Source organism: Phaenicophaeus curvirostris, chromosome 6 (genome assembly GCF_032191515.1).
Source record: "Phaenicophaeus curvirostris isolate KB17595 chromosome 6, BPBGC_Pcur_1.0, whole genome shotgun sequence".
In the NCBI taxonomy this organism is placed as follows: Eukaryota; Metazoa; Chordata; class Aves; order Cuculiformes; family Cuculidae; genus Phaenicophaeus; species Phaenicophaeus curvirostris.
In genome coordinates, this window is record NC_091397.1 from 45,060,066 (window position 1) to 45,079,572 (window position 19,507).

Sequence of the window (19,507 nt, forward strand, 5' to 3'; positions counted from 1 at the left end):
TAAATTCATTGACTGGGCCTGAATCAGGGTTGGTTTTTTTGTTGAGTGAATTTTGTTGTTTCTATCAAGCTGAAATTCCATAGAAAATTCACATAAAGGTCCACCAGATCTGCCCCTTCATCTTCAAATAAGCTGTTTGACTCCAGAAAAAGAACTGTAAGTTGTAAATGGTTAAAGGGAGCAGACACTGAAACCCCTTAAGCTCATAGTGTTTACAGAAAGTGGATTTTTCTGTTCCCTGACAATTATCAGATTATCACGTGCTGTATCAGGCAAATTGCAGATGAACAGCAGTTATGAAATTGAGTCTTCCTACTCCTAAAGCATTACAAGAAGCCTCCCCAAATAGCCCAGCCATCCCCTGACATCTCTTGGCTTAATTTTCTGCTTGTTCTGACGGCCACAAGGCCTTCCAGTTCTAGATGTTGTCAGTCTGTCAACTTGGGTTCTCATCCACCAAGTTCAAGATGACTTTCCCTCTTGTGAATTGGTGTCAGGGCACTCAATCCTTATGCCTGAGCTGAGGTTCAGTCATTGTGACATACATTTACAGTTAAGCAAATGCAATTTTGTGGCTTCTCTTTGCATGTGCAGGGATCCTTTTAAGTGGATTTTATCTTCATAAGCTGCGTGCCCTCCATGCATGGTAGGAGATTTTGCCATGTGTCGAGATGATGCCTCCACATGAGATCATTTTGTCCAAGATCCATAATGGAGATTAACAAGGAGCTTCACGTGTCTGGAGTTCTTTTTCCTGTCCCAGTGAAGACCATGCTGTATGAATACTTCAGACTACTTCAGCATGCTTCATCTGATCCATGGCACTGTCTTTCTCAGGCTGCCTTTGTCAGTAGTATTTTCTAACTTCCGAAAAACTAAAGACCTTGTTGCATTTTCTGGAAGAGAGGCCTAGACCTAAACTATAAAAGATTGCATTTTTAATAATCTGTTTATCTGTAAAAAGATTAACAAAACATAAACATAAAATATGTATGTATATGTTAATGATAAATAATACTCAGCCTTATTCCCCCACAACTGCTGCTCTAGCGTGCCTGTCCTTCTGGGTGCACAGAGGGAATGGCTTGTCAATCCAGAGATTTCATCTTTGGACAAGAAAACTCCTCAGCACAATCAAACACACATCACAGAAAGACATGTAAATGTACACTGCCAGGCATCTGCTAGGAGTGGATTTGCATAACTGCCATCAGCAACTCTTATTCTGAGAAGAGTGAGTTTGATCGTATTCATGCCTGTGAATGGGTGATTCACTTTTTTTAAGCGGAGATTACAGTTGGTTATTTTGTTCTACCATCTAAAAATATTATTCCATTTCTCCCTTCTCCTTCTGTCCTCCCTTTCCTTCTCTCCCTTGCAATTGGCATGTTTGTTGAAGGCTAGTAGCTCAACAGCACTGTCTAAGGAGGGCAGTGTAGGGAGAAGCATGCATTGACACGATCCTGTTAACAAACTGTGCCACTGTGATGAGGCTGGAGCTTTGAAGTGGTTGTTCTGTGCTGCCAGCTTTAAGTGTGTTGTAAAGAATAGAGTGCACTTGGCCTTGCAGCTTTCCAGGGACAGAGAGACAACCTCAGAAGGGATCTGAGTTGGCACTGCTTTGTGGGTTTCAGTAGGGACAGATGACTCACACAGGCTGAGATTTCTAGTCCATTGCTCTAAAGTGCCTCCAAGATAGTCAAGGATATGTGCAAGCCACGAATCAAAAAGAAAGGGCTAAGTGGGTTCTGGTCACCCACAATTCCTGCTACCAAAAAATCCATGTGAACCTCTTCAATCCATGCGTCCATCTGGAGAGCTGTGACCCACTGGTCTTTATCTCCGTCTTCTGTGGGAAGTTAACACCCTGCAGACTTAAAAAGCATTAAATGTAAGGGTTTTAAAGAATGCTTCTACAGCAGCCTGCTGTTTTCATCCCTGCTAGGATTTCCCTGTAATTTTTTTTCCCTGGCCCCAGTATTGGCTGCATGGCAGCAAGTACGAAAACCCTGGTGCTGTCTGCATTAGATGCCATGCCCCAGAGTTTGTGATGCCCTCTCTCACTAGACTGTTGTTGTTCTGTAGCCACAAAGAGATCAAGCTTTAAAATGTTTCCCTTTCAAGCAGCAATGAGGCAGCGAAGCTCTCTGCAAAGTGGCTCAGTCTGCCCTTGGGCACATCTCTCTTGCAGTCTTTCCAGAAATCAGGAGAAAGAGCTTTCCAGCTTCTCTCATTCCCTTCATCCCTGTCCCTGTTCCACGCTCTCATCAAGGTCTATATAGACAGTGAGATAAAGCTGTTAAGGTAACCTAGTGCTACCTGGATAGGCCTCTTGCATCAGAGGAGTCTTGTTGAGGGAGGTTGTACTCCCTGTTTGCCTCCAGAATGAACCAGTCTATAGGTGACTGAGCAATAGAGAATCAGGGGAAATCATCTGCTCAGATTAAAGCCTGCTGTCAGTTGTTTTGCTTTCCAACAACTCCAGGTAATCTTTCATTTAAAAAATAAAAAATCCTATTGTTTTCAGGGATCATTTTTAAAATAACTCATAAGAATTTTTGTCATCATACCCGCTTTCTAGTCATGCTCTGACAGCAGTGGGTGGTCCAGCGGTTTAAGGATGTTTTTCATCCAGCTGCTCCTGAGACCTTAGTGAGTGAGCAGGTGATGACCATTTTACCTGCTTTGGTTCAGGGCTGAGCCTTACATTGCTCGTTCTCCTGTCTTTTGGAAATACCACATCTGGACTGACTCCAAACCTGAAAAGTTTCAGCTCAGTTAAATAATTATCATGACAATTATGTGTCTTTTAAAACCACAGACTTATTAGGGAACCGTTATTTTGGTTGATGCCTTAAGTATATTCTTGCCTTTTACTATCTTTTCAATCCTCTCTAAGCTATTCCACATACATTTTTAACATGTGCCAAAGATTTTACATATTTAAAAAATGAGAAAGTTTGGACACAGCACTGGATAAGTTAGGTAATGCGATGTAATTTCAAGGAGTAAGCCTGGATATTTTTTTCCTCTACATGGTGTGTGCCACGTAGCTTGGAAGATTGGTTACTGCCTTCAACACATGCATGGTAGCTAGATGATTTTTCAAGAGATGCTGAAAAAATTAAGTAGCTGAGCCTGAGCACAGTGTGAAGCGTTACACAGCCTTTGCATTCAGTTAGTTACTAAACCCAAAGATGAATCTGTCTATAGAAATTAAAAATGTGTCAGAAAAAAAACAACTGTAAAACACTCAAGTCACTGATGATAAATATGAAACATTTGTGTCTTGCTAAACGTATTTTTTCATAATTACTAGTGTAAGGATTTGTATTGTTCAAAGCTCTAACAGAGAATATCCTGTGATGGATGCGCAGTAAAACAGGACTAATTGGAAGCATTAATTTAGACAGAGGCAGAAGTTGACACAGAGCTCTTAAGAGATGCTTTATATTGCCATAGCAAGTACAAAGTGTTTGCCTGTAATTTGCAAGCTCAAATCCCACCACCTTCACAAACAAATTGTTACAAACTGTCACTGTGCCATTTTTTCATCTTTTGTTTTATTTTTCTCATGATAAATATCTCAGACCCAAGGTCATCCTAAGGAAATAGCTGTAATGCAATAGAAACTTTGCTGTAGGTGCTGCTGTGTTTCTGGCAATGTAATTGACAGTAAATGAGCACGAAGGAGCAGCTCCCAGTGGGGACACTTTTGAATAAATATACAGTAAGTAAGCATGGTGGAATGGGAGAGTAATGTATCTGCATAAAGATCTGTATATTGTACATCCTCTTAAAATCTTTTGTGGTTTAGGCCTGTAATAGCAGAGGTACACATTGATTATGCTGTTCCCTCTGCTTTATCCGTATGTTCCCACCCTGATCCCAGATCAGTAAGCTGTTGATTATGTGTGATGCATGTGGCATGTAAGTGATGCCACCAACGTCAGGAGGAAGCAGCTCTCACTCTAGTGTCTTGCTGAGGCAGTGCCCCAAACAAAAAGTTGGATTTTGACTACATCAAAACACAAGTTTAGGCCAGTTTCTTGTTATCTTAGGCATTTTAGCCACTGACCTTCATTCATACCAGATAACCTCGTATTAGCTACTATGTATGAGTTTATGTTTGTGAATAATCTTGGGGCAAGCAGCTGTTGTTTTATTTAAATCTCCTATTTGGCTGAAACACTGATTTCTAGCAAACTAGGTGAAGGAGGGAACTGAGCACCCAAGCAGTGGTGCTGCTGGAGCATCATGTTGGCTGCAGATGGCCCACCTAGCACCCAGATTTGAAAAGAACAAAAACTGAGCTTCTCCACTCCTTTGGCTACTCCTTCCAGTTCTTTATTGTCATTAGTCTTAAGATTGTTTCTTATTTCTTATTCAGCTTCATTGGTCTTCAGCTCCCATACCTTACTTCTGCTGGTTCCTTTAGTGTTTCCTATGTCCTCTGAGTCATTTTAATGCTGAATAATCTCACTAATTGCAGAGGAGTTGTCCAGGATATACACCAGTACAGCAGAAGCCCCCATTTGTCCCAATGGACTTTTTCTGACACTGTTATCAATAGTCCTGGAATTGATCTCTCAAGCAAGCCTTTTGTTATTTATTTCCATCCAGTCATTTCAACTCATAGTGAAAGGGGCTGAAACTCAGCACTTTATCTTAAAATTATGTCCTCCATATAATGCTTCTTGATATTCTTTCCCCTTGATGTCCTGACCTTTGCTGAGGCTGTTGCTAATATATTGTCTTAGCCACAGTAGTTAATGTTAATGCAAAGACTAATGTTCTCTTGCAGCTTTTACTCCGATACACCACACTTAGTGCTTTGTCTCCAAACAGAATTGCTTTCTGATATTGCACTTTACTGTGGGAATAATTTTACTGCTCTGGTAGAATGACAGCTGAGAATGCTTTAAAAGAGAGAGAGAAAAAGTAAAATGTAATAAGGCAAAAGTGTGACAACAAGACACTTATGTCAGTGCTATCACTGCATTTCAAGGGACTGTAACATCTGACTGCCACACAGCTCTTCCAGCATCTGTCTGGTGAGGACTCAGAGTGATGTTTAATTGTGGTTCATCAAAGTGCTTGAACAGAAAATTCTTCATTTGTCATGAGCTCTGATGCACCCTAGTTTCAAGGTTATGTTTTAAGGTTATGAGTCTTTTATATTAATAAATGAAGTACAGACGAAGAAAGCCTGTAAGTAAAAACATCTTATTAGCTATTTCAGGGATGAATTTGTCTTTCCAAATGCACCACTGGGCACATTTGCACTTGCATCATTTCTGAGGAAACAACGAACGGCTGTGTTTGAAGTTTGTTGCCAATGCATCAGGAAATCTCAGGCCCTCCCTGGAATCCAGAGAGTCGCATGTATTAAGGTCAGTGCACTGAAGCCAGGTGCTACCTCTGAGGTAGGCACTGAAACTACCAAAAATCCAATGTTCTGGTTATATGGCTGGCATTATAGCCTTCAAAAGCAGAGCACAGCACAAGACGCAGCAAAGCATTAGGACAAGCTCCTCGGGACTTTGCTCCTGCGATGCTTTCCCTGCACAAGACACCCAGTCTGCACAGATAGTGTAAAGTCAGAGGTGTCTGAGCAGTTGGTGCTCTGGGTAGCCGCCCAGGGTTGCTGCGCAGTATAGCACAGCCGCTGCGCTCCTGGAAGTGAGGTGGTGCAGGGGAGAGGCAGGAGGAGAGCCACACTCTATAGTTTGTTTGCTTGCTGACTCCAGCCCCCATCAGCAGTAGCTGAAGAGTAAGTACCGTGCTTTGGGAACTGTGCAATAGCCTGACTGAAATCAAATGAGGCTCCCAGTGTAGTTGCCACAGGGAAAAGGAGAAAGATAAAATGTCCACGTCATATCACCAACAACATAACTGGTATTAACGAAGCAGAAGTCAAGGATGAATGAACATTGAGGCTGAGCTAACTTTCACATCAAGAGAAGATCCCTGAAGGGCTGTGTGCTGACAGGGCAACATGGGAAAGCTGGTACATTTAATCTCTTCAAAAAGGCTGTTCTGTGAATAATCAGAAGTTGTTAGGGTTGTCAGACCAATTTCCATCCAAAATAAAATTAAGTGTGGAGGTGAAGGTGATAACATTTCAGGAGTGGCTGAAGGAAATTCTGTCCTGTATATAAATAAAGGCAGGTTTAACCAGAAAGGAGAGACAAATAAAATATCTTACCTGTAAAGTACTGTAAATAATGATGCTTATAGGGGCTACATCTATTATTATTATTATTATTATTACTACTACTGACAGAGATTCTTTGTTAATGGTGCCAAGATGTGCATATGACAGAGGCAGCCTGTCATGTTTAAGGCAGAGTGAAACATTTATGACCTTAGGCCACTGTGAATACTTAAACCATTGAATGTAAATGATGTTTCAGATATGTAATGTGTTCCTATGAAAAGATAAGACCAATACATGTTCAAAATAACATTGAGAAGTAAAATACACATACTGCATGTAAATACACAGTATAGTATTTTTTAAAAAATGCCAATGTGCATGTAAAAAGAGACTGTCCACACAGATGGAACATTGTACTTTGTTGTGTAACTGCATTCATGCTGAATAGGAAATATGAAGTACAGCAATGAATGAACTGAGGAGTTGATGGAGCATATTTCTATAAAGTGAGATATTCTTCCCAACTTCATATGTATTTGCACTTGAATTACTGATCCCCTGACTAATCAAGTACATGGTATCACCATGTCATCTCACCCTTACATTCTTTGAGTATCTCCATCTTTGCATATCTCCACCTCTTGAATCTTATTCAGGTGAAACAACACTGAGTGAAATATAAGCAGCTAAAAATGACTGTGCTATAATGAGGGAGAATCCTGAGTCTAGGGTAAACAACCATGACTATTTACATTGAGCTAAGTCAATGTAAATTACTAAGAGCTGGAAGCTCAGTCCTGAAGAAAAAGGAAGAGATATATCTTGGAAATGACATATCACCTGGTGCTGGAATCAGAAGCCTCTGATTTGGTTACTTCCACCTGCAAGTGGGAGGATTTTGAAAGGAGTGCAGAAGGCCTAGAAGCTGTGATTTTTTGGAAAATGGCTTATGCCATATGCATGAAGAAGTGACTCCTACATCCTCATGCTACAAGTTCAGCAGGCACCAGACGTCTTGCCTTGCAGGCACAGTTGATCAGTAGTGTGCTGGTTCTTTGAGAGGCAGCAACTCCTAGCTTCAGCTGAATTAGTGCTTACCCTCTAATATGGCAAAGAAAAATGCTTGGTAACACATTATTGTGGAAAGGCTGCCAGGCCACACTTAGGCTCTTTAAGGCTTCTTGTCTGACGTTCAGTAGAAACTGTTTCTGAATGTCCAAAGCAATGAGATTTCCTCTCCTGGAAGGTATTGCAATGCAGAGATTACATTTCACCTTTTCAGACATCACTTTTATTTATCCCTTTATTGTACTAAACAAATCCTCGGTTTCTTTTATGATAAATGCCATCTAAATATATAGAGAGGTGTGAGGTGAGATTCATCTCACCTCATTTTCATTATGTGAAGCCTGGACATCTAGTTAAAGCTCATCATCCTCTATGTGACCTCTTTTGCTCATGGGAAGAGAGGAATCTCTCTGGGGTACTAGTCAACCTTCTGCGTGGGGTGAATTGCCTACCAGAGCCACAGATACCTTAGATGACACATGTAACTTTTACATATCTGAAGTTACTCCCTGCTTGGTGATGTAGGGGTGTGTGTACAGAAACCTTTTTAAGACGGCTTTGAATCTTCCTTTCCTCCTTCTTACTGCTGCTTGTGAAATGGATACCCTTGCTTGAGTCAGCATCTGTGACACAAACTACATCCTCTCTTTGGCAAGATCCTATTTTAAGCTTTCCATCAGAGGCCACAGCTATTTGTGTCATTGTCAAAACTCTTCAAGAGGTCCGGTGACATTGATGGTAGGTCTTTTAGTAGCCAAAGGTTCTGCAGTAACATAAATAGGATCAGCATCACTAAGTGCAGGTGAAAGAAAAGCCAGCTGCACATCCTTTCTGTCTCCCTTGGCAACAGCATCCTGCCAACAAAAACTGCTGCCAAGTAGAGGCTGCAAAGGAAGGGATGTGCATTTGCAAAGCTGGGACTGGACAAGCTTTGTGTGAGAGGGGAGCTGTCAGACCAAGGAACATTCATGTGCTTTTAAAATTATTTTTTATTTGTTCCATGTGTTTTGGGGCAAGGGAATCACCAATCACTTCTGTCCTTATGAAGAGTTTTCATTTGAAATTCCTAATTATGATCTCTGCAATTTTGAGCCATATTTTTCCATCCATGAGAGCACACAGGGAGGAAATTTGTGGTGAGTTACTACATACAGATGTAGCAAATCCTCCAGCAAAGGTTAAAATACGTGGCATGGTTCTCTTGTTACGCCAGCTGCAGCTTCATGCTAAAACATTGTTTCAGCAGTAAGCTCTTAATCAGCCCTGAATTCTAGAAACTGCTAAACAAGCTGATATTTGAAAGGACCATTTTTTTTTTATAATGTGCTAATTATCTTGATTTAGAAAAACCTTCAGGGTGGGGAACAGTAAGGGTGAAAAGTGGCCTGCAAATGGCAGGAAGAAAGGGAGCGTCAGCATAAGAGCACAAAAATGCGAAGTAGATCTGAGATTATTATTTGTACTCTATCTTTCCACATCCTCCATGAAGTGATCATGGCTGTGAAAACAAGAGTTTGTATAGCTGTGAGTGAAATATACTTGTGACATAATACATGTGCCTACCTAGTCTTTCTGATTGGGACATCAGGTCCCCAAAATCAGCATCGCGGTCACTGTTGGAGGCCCTGTAGCTGCTAGTGCTGCCAAATCTCAAACCTATTGTCACAGTATAATTCCTTTCTGATTTGGCCGTGTTGTCAAGAAAGAAGGCTGGCTGCAACATGCTTGTGTCTTAAGTCCTGAAAAGGTATAATAAAAGAGAAGGCAGTGGCTTTTCTTTCTTGCAAAATATTAGGAATTAATTTTGGGAGAAGCTCATGTAACAAACTGCTCAGGCTGTTGCAGCAGCCCTGCATACAACAGGGACTGTAAATCAAAGACTGACTCTGACTCCTGGGGGATTCATAAACTGCTCTCAAGGAGCCCCCAACTTGTTGCTCTCTTAATATCTCCCTACGCCTTTTGAGGTATTGGCATTTGGCTGCACAGGACACATTTTTGTGCTCTTAGGGCAGTGTGTTCTTCCAGACACCCAGCTGTGCTACAGAGAAAGGGAGGGACAGGAAAAAAAAAGAATAAATGGAAGAATGGAGGCAGGATTATGGAGCTGTGGACTTATTTATGGTTGCAAAGTATAAATTGTCCATTCATCACTGAGGAGTGAGGAAATAAAACACAGAACATGCGTTTTGATGCCAAGGAAAGAGAAGGAGAGAAGAGGATCACTACTTCATTCCCCGTATTTTCCTCTGACAGGAATATTAATAACATTAGAGATAATTGAATGAAGTGGAAAGTCTGGTGGAGGTACAGAAGCAGGAGGTAGATCTTTAAAATCCATTTACACACAAAAAGCTAAATGCTGTGCTGGAGGGAGGGCACTCTGCCTTGAAACAGGGACTGAACAGCCTCACAAGGACGTGCAGCTGGGGTGCTTGTTTTTGTTTTGTTCCCAGAAAACACAAACTGCCAGCAATCTTCTGGCATCTGAATAGACTCGTGTCAGACAAACTGTATCTAGACTTGATGGGAAACTAAGCTGGAATACCAAGCAGCCCTTCTATCTGCTGGCAGAGAGAGTGACTGGCTCAGTAAGTAATCCTGCCTTGCAGTTGCAAAGGCACCTCCGTAAAGGAGCGAGCCCTCTCACTGCACAGCCCTGCAAGACACGCCTGCCTGGGCTGTCTCTGTCCTCATTCCTCCAAACCATTTCCAACAATAACAGCAATTCCTGCCCGCAGCTGCCTCATTAGGGAGAAGATGTATTTTTCTTTTTTCTACTGAGGGATGAAGTTTCCAAATCTGTGTGATGTGAGCAGGTGAGGATGTCTGCTGACAAGTCCAAATGATATTTTCAGGTAAGTGATTACCTTGAACAAGCAGATAAAGTCAGGCTCTTTCTTTTTATTACCTTTCTCTCAGTAATTACTGTTGTCTTAGATTGTCAGTAAGCCTTTCAAAAGGTTCAACAGCTCAGATGTCTGCATATATTTAGGTGAACAGGAGATCTGAAGCATTTCTAAAGCACCTATTCCCATAGTATCTGTGATCTCCAGTGCAGTCTGAGAATGAATTGGGAGCTGCCTGCTCTGTAACTGCACGGCACCGTCCTATTTGTATCACACATTGTCTAAATCCCTGGAGGACCAGAAATTAATTTTGATTTACTAACTCACTCTCCCAAAGTCTGTGATAAAAGTGCATCTTAGAGGCAATAATGGTATTCTGCAATGGTTTTATATCATTAAAGGACTGAGACATCCACATGAAAACTGTAGCAACCGTTACTGTTGTTGCACAGGGAGTGTCAGTGAGTACTGCTTAATTTGTGTTTGTACACATGATTTTGAAAGCTTCTGCTGATGCTGTTTTATGTTACTGCAAATAGAACTGTTACTCTGTGTGTCTTATTCTCTGCATTTTACCAAATACCTTGGTGTATTGAAGTTGGGGTTGGCCACCCTGACAAATACTTAAAAGGGATAGCAGACAATAACTTGCAAGTTAGTATACAGGAGTTCTGGTGTGACAGCCACTGAAAGACAGGCAGGGAAGAGAAATTTTCTATGCAGAGTAACCTACTTTTTCTTCCCTCAGTTCTGCCACCAATCACGGGGATGAAATTTCTGTGACTCTTTGTACAAAGACTGCTTTATTCTGAGTGAAAATCATGTTGCTTTGGCAGATTATAAAGAAAATGACCATAACAAAGATAATGATACTTATTTCTGCATGGATTCTGTATATCAATGATTCATTTTGATCCTGGTAATGTTTTGGGATTGCTGAGAGACATGTGAGAGTTAATAGTGTCATGCAACAAGCTTTTATTACAACAATAACATTGCTGTTGCTTTGGGCAGGTTTTGCACAATCTTCTCTCACTATTAATAAGTAAAGACTGTTAAAAGTACAGAGATGCTTCAGCATCCTGTATGCTGCCAACATGTGCCCCAGCCCTGCGTCTGTAGATAATGGGTCCTTTGTAGGACGGCTCCCTTTGCTTCCCTTGCCCACGGCAGTCAGAGGTAATGAGTCCAGCAGTAGGTCTATGCACAAAAAGTTCTTCCTGACTTCCTAGAGCAAAAATGTTTGCCAAGTACTGCGCTGTGTGGCTCTGTTTGTCTTGCTGCGAGGTCTGAGGTAGCAGAGGCCAGAAGAGGTCAAATGCCAGACAGCTCGTTGTGCTTATCCATTTGCTGTAGAAAATGTGAATGCACAGCTCAAAAGTTTCCATTGTACCTTTGGCAATTAGGACTTTGTCCAAAGCCTACTGAAGTCATTGGGAACCTTTCCATAGGCTTTAGATCAGAAGTTATGTAAGTTTGTGTTGTTTAAAAGGAGGGCGTGGGGAGGCTGAAGGTGTGAGCTGGCTTGATAGCCTCATGCCTGCTCTGCCATATTATGCAAAAAGGCTGATCTGGAAGTGCCCATGAAGTCTCCTGTGCAGCACCAGGCAGTAGTAACTCCTAAATGAAGACTTTTTAATGCTGTCCTATGCCAGGACATGGGCTCCTAGCTGGGGCTTGCAACATCCTGAGATAAAACGGTCTGAGAATATCAGCTCCTGGGGCCTGGACCGCTTTGTTTCCTGGTTTTGAGGGAGGCAGATCTGCCTCCTGCCTGCATATAAAAGGGTTGTGAGGAAGTTCCCAAGCCATTCTTAAAAGCTGGACTTGGGCTAGGCTCCCTGTGGTTTTCATAGTTTTGGAAAGCAAAATATTCCTAACCCCCAACTTTCCTGAGACTCACTGAGGACATCAGCTGCAGTCTTTTAAAGCATTGCTGTAAAAGAACTTCTTCATTTTCTTCACGTACAAAACTGTACACACTATTTCTTGACTCCTCCTGTGAGTGTATTATGGAAAGAAGTGCTGCAGGGAGCTCCTGTTGAGATTTGAACCATTGCACCATTATGTCAGGAAGGAGTTTTTATGGCTAAATGCACATCACCCTTTGTGTACACTCCACTTGTCACTCTGCTGCTCCTCATCCTCAAGTTAATTAATTTTGTACTTAGTATTCCCTTTTGGTGCAGCGTGCAAGACCAGAGGATGACACAACCAACACCACCAAGATGTGAGATCAATCAGCCTTATCATTAGGTTTGAATGGTTTTAATGTAGTCGTATAATCAGACTCCAAAAGTGGGTATGCGACACAGCATTTAAAAGGCAAACCAGTTTGACCCCTTCTGAGCATGAGCTCCTGTACCTTAGAAATGGACCCCTATTAAAAAACTTAATGGTGTGAACTGACCTTTGAAAATGCAATTAATTATTGTTATTTGCTATAATGTGCTTACATCAATCTGTATTACCATTATGCCAGGATGTAGTAAGGACTTACCCAAAGGGCTCATGCTCTAGGGTCAGTCCTAAGAGCCTTAAGCAGCCCAAATTGAAGGATTTTGGCAAAGGACTGCAGGACTGTGCTTTGAACTGATCAAGAGTATCTGCTCTGTACCATCTCATCTGGGATATCAACACTTTGTCCATGACAACTTAGCAGCCAGAAGGTTTCCTTTCAGTGGTAGTTTGGTTGAGGACAAGTTAAGGCACTGGGGGGCAATTGTCATCCTACCCACCATTGTACTTTTCTGAGTGCAGGTGCATTTGTGAAGCAGAGGCAATGGGTTGGGAAGGAGAGAAATTTGAAGGGGTTGGTTAAGTGTATTTTTGTGGCAAATGCCTCCTGCACCTTAGTAGGTAAATTCAGAATAATATTTTCCTAGGCTTAAACTAAAGTTGCTCGACAAGGCAGTCTAATATCTGGGATCTCAATAAGAGTCCCACTTCGTAGGACATTATACATCATCAAGTGGTAGAAAAGTAAGCAGGAGCTCTGGGCAATCAGGTCACCACAAATCCATCCAGAGCATGCTTAGGTGATGATGCAGAGCATCTGAAAATACCAGTTTCAGGTTTACTTTTGTTTTCCAGTTGACTATTAATCAATTATAAAGCTAATTAATTCTCCTTAAAGGGCCAGCAAAGCCAACTGTGAAGTCCTTCTTATCAGCTGATTCTCCCTAAATATACAGCACTGGCTATTTTTACAATAATCTGCTAAGTTGAATATTTTTTCAGTAGTGAGGGACACACATTAGCTCTGGTTGTTGCTGAAGGAGTTACTGTGGTCCATTCAACCAGTGAAAAAATAGTCCAAGAATCTAGGCTAGTGAGGCCACAGTGGCTCTGCAGAGGCTGTTAAAGGGAGTCTAGCAGATGAACAACGCTAACTGCACAGCCTGAGACAGCCAAATGTCATGAGGGTTATTGTTTATTGTCAGTTAAATTACTTCTGATGTAGTATTTGCTTTGAATAATTATTCATATTCTACAAGCCACTTAAAGGTACTAGCTAAAAGCATCTGGCTTCCCGTGCCTGATGTGTGGTGACCTGCTACCACAACACACGGTCCCAGGGAGATTATAAATCTTTATAGCGGCAAACTTACGCTTTATCGCATTTCAGGAAGAGGAGATAGACATCAGGTAGGTTTTTAGCTAGCGATCAGGGTTTCTGACACCAGGGCACAATGTACAGAGAAACCGACAGCTTTCTTATTCCTTAAAGAATATCCTGGGGAAAATCATTAACTCAACAGAGGTGTTTTTCTGCACATGTAATGTAAGAGAAAGTAGTTACACTAGGAACATAAAAAAATTTTAGCAGGCATTACAATCATTATAATGTGGTAGCTAATAAAATCTGCCAACAGACTTTTATCTTGTGTGCTTAGAACAGCAGGCCTAAAGTTTCCTGAAAGATTATCTCAGTGCACCAAATCCAAAATAAATTGTCATTCCTTCCTCTTTGAATTTGTTCTGTGGCAGCAACTTGTGTTGGCATAAAATATTAGCCATATGGACACTAGAATATCTGCTTTGACCTTGACCTCAGAGTAAGTGCTGCCAAAAATGTGAAGATAACTCCTGCCTTTCATTTCCAAGAGTGATGATCCGTAAGTATAGCACGATCTGCTCTCCTGGTTCCATCTCAGCGCACAGAATAAGTGTTTTTTCTTTGACTAGGTGTTCTGCTAAAAGCATATTGTCTGTGGCTGGCTAGGAACTGAGAAGCAGTATCCCAGAGGATGGTTTATTTGGCAGAGAGTTTTAGTTCAGAAATGAAAACAAAAATATGAGTTAGTTTTCGCATCAGGCAGTGAGAAGTGCATTGCTTGTAATTGGCTCTCACTATGTTATCCAGTCAGTGTTTTCATCTTCTGGATACTCTGCAAAGTAACAGGAGGCCACTGGGGGCAAGATGAGATGAATTTTGTTGGTTGCAGAGCTCTGCGCTATTCTGATTCAGAAGTAACGGTGAGCAATCAAAGTAAAGCATTTAGCTGGGTGAGAGGAATAAGTACTGCTCCTTTGGTGAGTTCTTGCTACGTGCGTTGCACTGCTTGTGAATAGGTGTGACTGATATACAGGACTCACACATTTCAAGGTATTTACATATGCCCAACATGCAACAGCACCCTAGGGCCCAGTAGACACCTAATCAGAGATCTTCTTTCATTTTCTGAACTCACCATCTTCCTTTTCTGCTGGTGCCCATAACAGATATTCCCCAGTAGGGTAGAACTAAATTGCGTGACAGTGCTCACAGAGAAAGCTGGCAAGCCTGGGAAGGGTAGAAGATGGGGCAGGGATGTACTCCACAGTCTTGGCTGGAAGCTGTCGTCACCTACTTTGGAGTCCTACAGCTTTGACTAACTTGTCTCCCTGATTTGTTAAGACTGTGACAACATTTTTCACCGTGACACCACTGGTTGAAATTCACACTAGCACAATGCTAATGGTGCCATCTGATGATGCTCAGTGGACTGTGCAAAATGGATTTATTCCGTGTGCTTCCTAGTGGGCAGAGATCCACATTACTCTCAACAACTTCAACATATGGAAATGGTGACGTGTGATTGATGTGGTCCCTGCAGGTCACGCTAACTCCCAGTGTATTAGCCCTGCATCCCGGGGAGGCTTATGCCACTGCAGCTGCCCACGTCCATTATCCATCCTATGAATAAATGGAAGAATTGATGTTCCCAGCAGTGTGAATCTAGCATGTCATAAAATGATGTGTGCTACAGAGGGTGGCAGGAGGCAAATTTCACACAATCCAGTCCTACAGCACATGTGAGCACAGACTAGATTACAACCAAACATTTGTATGTGGGTGCAAAGGGTAGTTGTGTTAGATTGAGTCAGACTCCTAGTAATCAATATGGCTTTTAAAAATGGCTGTGGTAGCTGTGTTTTCTTGTTCATTTTTAACATTTGGAGATTTGCCACATCTCATACTCTAAAATAAGTGACTAGATTTTCCGAAGTTACTAAGTAAAGGACAGCATATAACTCTCATCAGACTTTCCTTCTTGACCTAATTTTCAGCAAGGGCTAAGCAGCTGCTCTCTCAAAAAACAGATTGCTTAATGGCATCCAAGACTGGAGGCAGCCAAATTTAGGATTTTGCAGCCAAAAGAATTAGCGGACTAAGGTTCCCCATAATGATGCGGACATTCATCTCGAAGCCTTCTGGCCAAAACAAAAATGAAAACATCTTTTGTTTCTACCCCTGAAGAGTAGGATGCTTTGTAGCTTCTGTAGACAAACTGCCTGCCTATGGCACTTCAAAGCACTCTCCTGAGTCCATACCACAAGCTCCTCTCCCTCTTTCCTATACAGATTCCCTTCAACCTTCCCGTTAGCACCTCACTGCTCCCATGGCCATGGGGCCACCTCAGCCCTTGTGGATTTTTCTCTCTCTTCCTGCTTCCCCAGAGAAGCCAACAAAGATGAATGGTAACTCTTCTGTCCTCTGCAGAACATGGAAGTCATTCCTTCCTTCCAGACATGCAAGCTATGCTCTTCCCTGTCCACCAGTCCCTCCCTGGTGACTCATTTTCTCTGTTTTTTTTCTCCAGGTGTTCTACTGATCTTGGCACTGACAGAAGAGCTGGTGTTTTCTGTTCAGGTACTGTCTCCCACTGCCTCCTCCTCTCAGGGCTTCCCGATGGACACTACCACTATCACAGCCATGGGAACAACACCTCGCCACAAAGAGCGCTACGTGGCAGAGCCCCTTCCCACGTCCACTCGCGCCATTCCCCAACCTATCAGCCCGGCGGAGAAAGTCCCTTCCACTGGGCAAGAGCAAGGAAGAGGCCCCCGCGTCAGCGAAAAGGAAACGTATCATTTATACAATCAGAGTGCTTTGTACTCGGGACAGACTCGCCCCAAGGGGAAAATATTCCAGGTTTTCAAAGGCAACTTCACAGAGTCCTCAGAGCCTTACCTAAAGACAACCTTGCACTCACCTTTTCCTGCCCTGAGGAGCCCTTTCACAGACCACCCGTTTCCGTCCCAGACCACAACATCCAATGATCCCAATGGCACAGGGTTGGCAAGAACTACACACTCAGACCCTTCTCCCCACCACAATGCCTCGGGAAGCCTTAGAGAAGCAGAACAAGGGGACAGGGCCAAGCTAGTGGTTCAGGAGGCAGATTTTGCCACCACAACTGCTGGACCATCAAATGATCCTGAGGCAGTGTCGGTGCCTTTTAAACCCACCCACTACAGTGTATGGGATATTCTGAGCAAAAACAACTCTTGGGTAACCTTGAATCTCAGTACCAATGTCCCTCTGTTTGCTGGTCCTGGATCTGCAACAGCAGCAGCGGGTCACTCCGTTCAGACCAGTTTTGATGTCAGCGTCTCCTCCCCGGCAGTGGGAGACCCCAAAGGACCTGCTCCAACGCAGCATGGTGCAGTGACTAATGTGACCTTGCTGGGCAGTGTTCTGTCTGCAGCACCTGCCACAAGGTTGTCCAGCTCCATTTCCACAGCTGGTTCCACCGCCACTGGGAACTTCCTAAACAGACTGGTTCCTGCTGGAACCTGGAAACCCGGAGTGCAAGGAAATATCTCCCATGTCACCGAGGGGGACAAACCCCAGCACAGAGCAACCATCTGTCTCAGCAAGATGGACATTGCCTGGATCATTCTGGCCATCAGCGTACCTATATCTTCATGTTGTAAGTTAATTGCCACTTTATTTTGCTTTTTTTTTCTCTTTCCTTAAAATTCCGAGTTCAGCCCATGATTCAAGGACCAGGTGGAGAGCTTGAGATGGATGAGAAGCAATCTCTAGACAGCTAATGCATTCACCAACTGAAGTGGTTAGCTCCAAAATGCAGGACTATCATTTGCACTCAAAGCATCCTTGCTCCATGGCTGTTAGAAATCACTTAGTCTTACTGGGCCCACCATTTGAGGGTGTTAACATGAGGCTGAACAAGTCTAGAAGGTGAAGCAGATTTACTTCAAGCTGCTTAAGCTGGTGACCAAAAATTTTACAAGTCTTTAGTCTAGGAACCACTATATACCATTCCAGAATTTGGTTTAGAAAGCCTACTGTTCACCCAAGAAAATAGTGACCATTGTACTGACTGTTACCTTAGGAAACATCAGTTTCTCCAGTGCAATAAAATATTCCATTACAGGCAGTTGGTGAACTATCAGATTTCTAAGTCTGATAACAAACGTGCTGGTTTCCTCCATTTTAATTCCAACATCGCAACTGCTGAGGGAGCAGGAAGTGTTTGAAATCCTGGCATTCAGACACCAGGAGTTGGCCACCTGCAGGTGGTTGAATTTCCAGACCTGGCTTAGGGTCTCGTGGTTTTACTCAGTTACAAAAAAACACATGAAAAATTATGAGAAAGCTTGTGAGTGGTTGCTGGAGTTGTCCCCTGTTTAGCTGGGTTATATCAGTAAGGTGGGACAACATATCCTCTGAGGATTCACCATTGCGGGGTGTGATTATGCTGACCTATCTGGAGTGAAACAAAAACAAACATTTCCCAGCTTTTTCTGCCTGAGGAAACATAAAAGAGTAGCAGCCAACAATACTGAGTACTAATTCCGTTATTTACAGCTACGAGCTGTACTGGGGACAAGGCTAGATGAGCTGACCAAGCCAGTCTCGGCCACAGCTTACTCCTGCCAAAAATGACAGTGCTGCTCTCTCCTGCCCTCCCCATGTGATCCTGCCCCTCTCCTTCTGCCTAGGCCTGACCTGACACCTCTCTGAGCCACTTTCAGACTGCTAAAGTGGTCAAAAAATACTCATTTTGCTCTTTGTTACTGTCTGTCCACCCAGTGAGCTGAATCAGCTCCCCACAGGGTCAGATGAGCACAAGACCTGGAGCAGATGAGGCTGCAGGAATATGCACCTGGAGAGGCAACAGCACTGGTCCTTTTGGCAGCTGCAAATTATTGGATTGGCTCAGCATATCTGTTTGACTTTTACCTCTGGGATTGTTGGTTCTGCTGTTGCTCATGTGGTTAAAACCACGAGTGAGAACAAAGCTTAAACCTAAAAGATGGGCAATCAAAATAAAGAGAAACGAAAGCAGAAGTGTGCATGCATACTTTTGTGGAAAATGGAGAGGAGAACTTGGGATATAGCAAGCATAGGATGGGCAGTAGAGATATTTGGTGTTTTAATGAAGAGTGCCTTGTCTATCAATCAGTAGAAACAGAAAATCAAGTAAATTCTTCAAAGCATTATGTTTTGAGCTAGTATTATTCAGAAGTGAAGCTATTCTGGATAGAAAGCATCCAAATACAACGTATTATACCATACAACACAAGCACAGGAAGCATAACCAGTATGTAAACTGGTGTGTGTTACTGCCTGTGGTGTACCATATATGAACTAATAACTAATGATAGTTATTATTAATAATAATAATCTGAAGAGCATTGGCAGGGCTTCTAACCCAATATTCATTAAATACTTTTTTTATTATACCTTAACAGTATGTGTTCATATGACTGTGCCTATCCTGTTTCTTTTACTTGTAAGCTACATTTTTAAAAAGGCAAATGCTATTTTGAAAATTTTCTGTACCAGCTCTAATACAACTGAGTGTTGAAATGATTCAACTATTTAAGTCCTGCTTTCAGGACCAGATTTCTGAGAATGGTCTAGTGGGACTGTCCTTTTAAAATCTGGGCATCCTCAGATGTATTTCAGAGCGGAAATTAATAGTCAGCAGGCTTTTAAATAGTGTGGTGGTTTTTAATCTGTCAGGAGTGCCTAGGGAATTGTTTTCATCCAAAAGTTATGCTCTTTAAACTATGCCATGCCACGTAGTGTTGTACAGGCATAGATTATTCCTATCAGAGAAGAAGAGGATGTGTCCAGATGTCCAGGTCATAGAATCAGAGAATCATAGAATCACTAGGTTGGAAAAGACCT

The 19,507-nt window shown here is 42.4% G+C and overlaps 1 protein-coding gene across 4 annotated transcripts in view; it reads left to right on the forward strand.

Annotated features, from left to right (window-relative positions):
* The window catches only part of TMEM108 (transmembrane protein 108), a 169,684-nt gene that overhangs the window by 139,636 nt on the left and 10,541 nt on the right, over positions 1-19,507 (forward strand). For 3 of the 4 annotated variants that reach the window (XM_069860036.1, XM_069860033.1, XM_069860035.1), the window contains exon 4: positions 16,164-17,276. In XM_069860036.1, the coding sequence (XP_069716137.1) occupies positions 16,164-17,276 (1,113 nt within the window). Of the gene's footprint in view, positions 1-9,715; positions 10,087-16,163; positions 17,277-19,507 lie in introns of those variants that run through there. The other variant, XM_069860037.1, reaches the window with a different exon arrangement.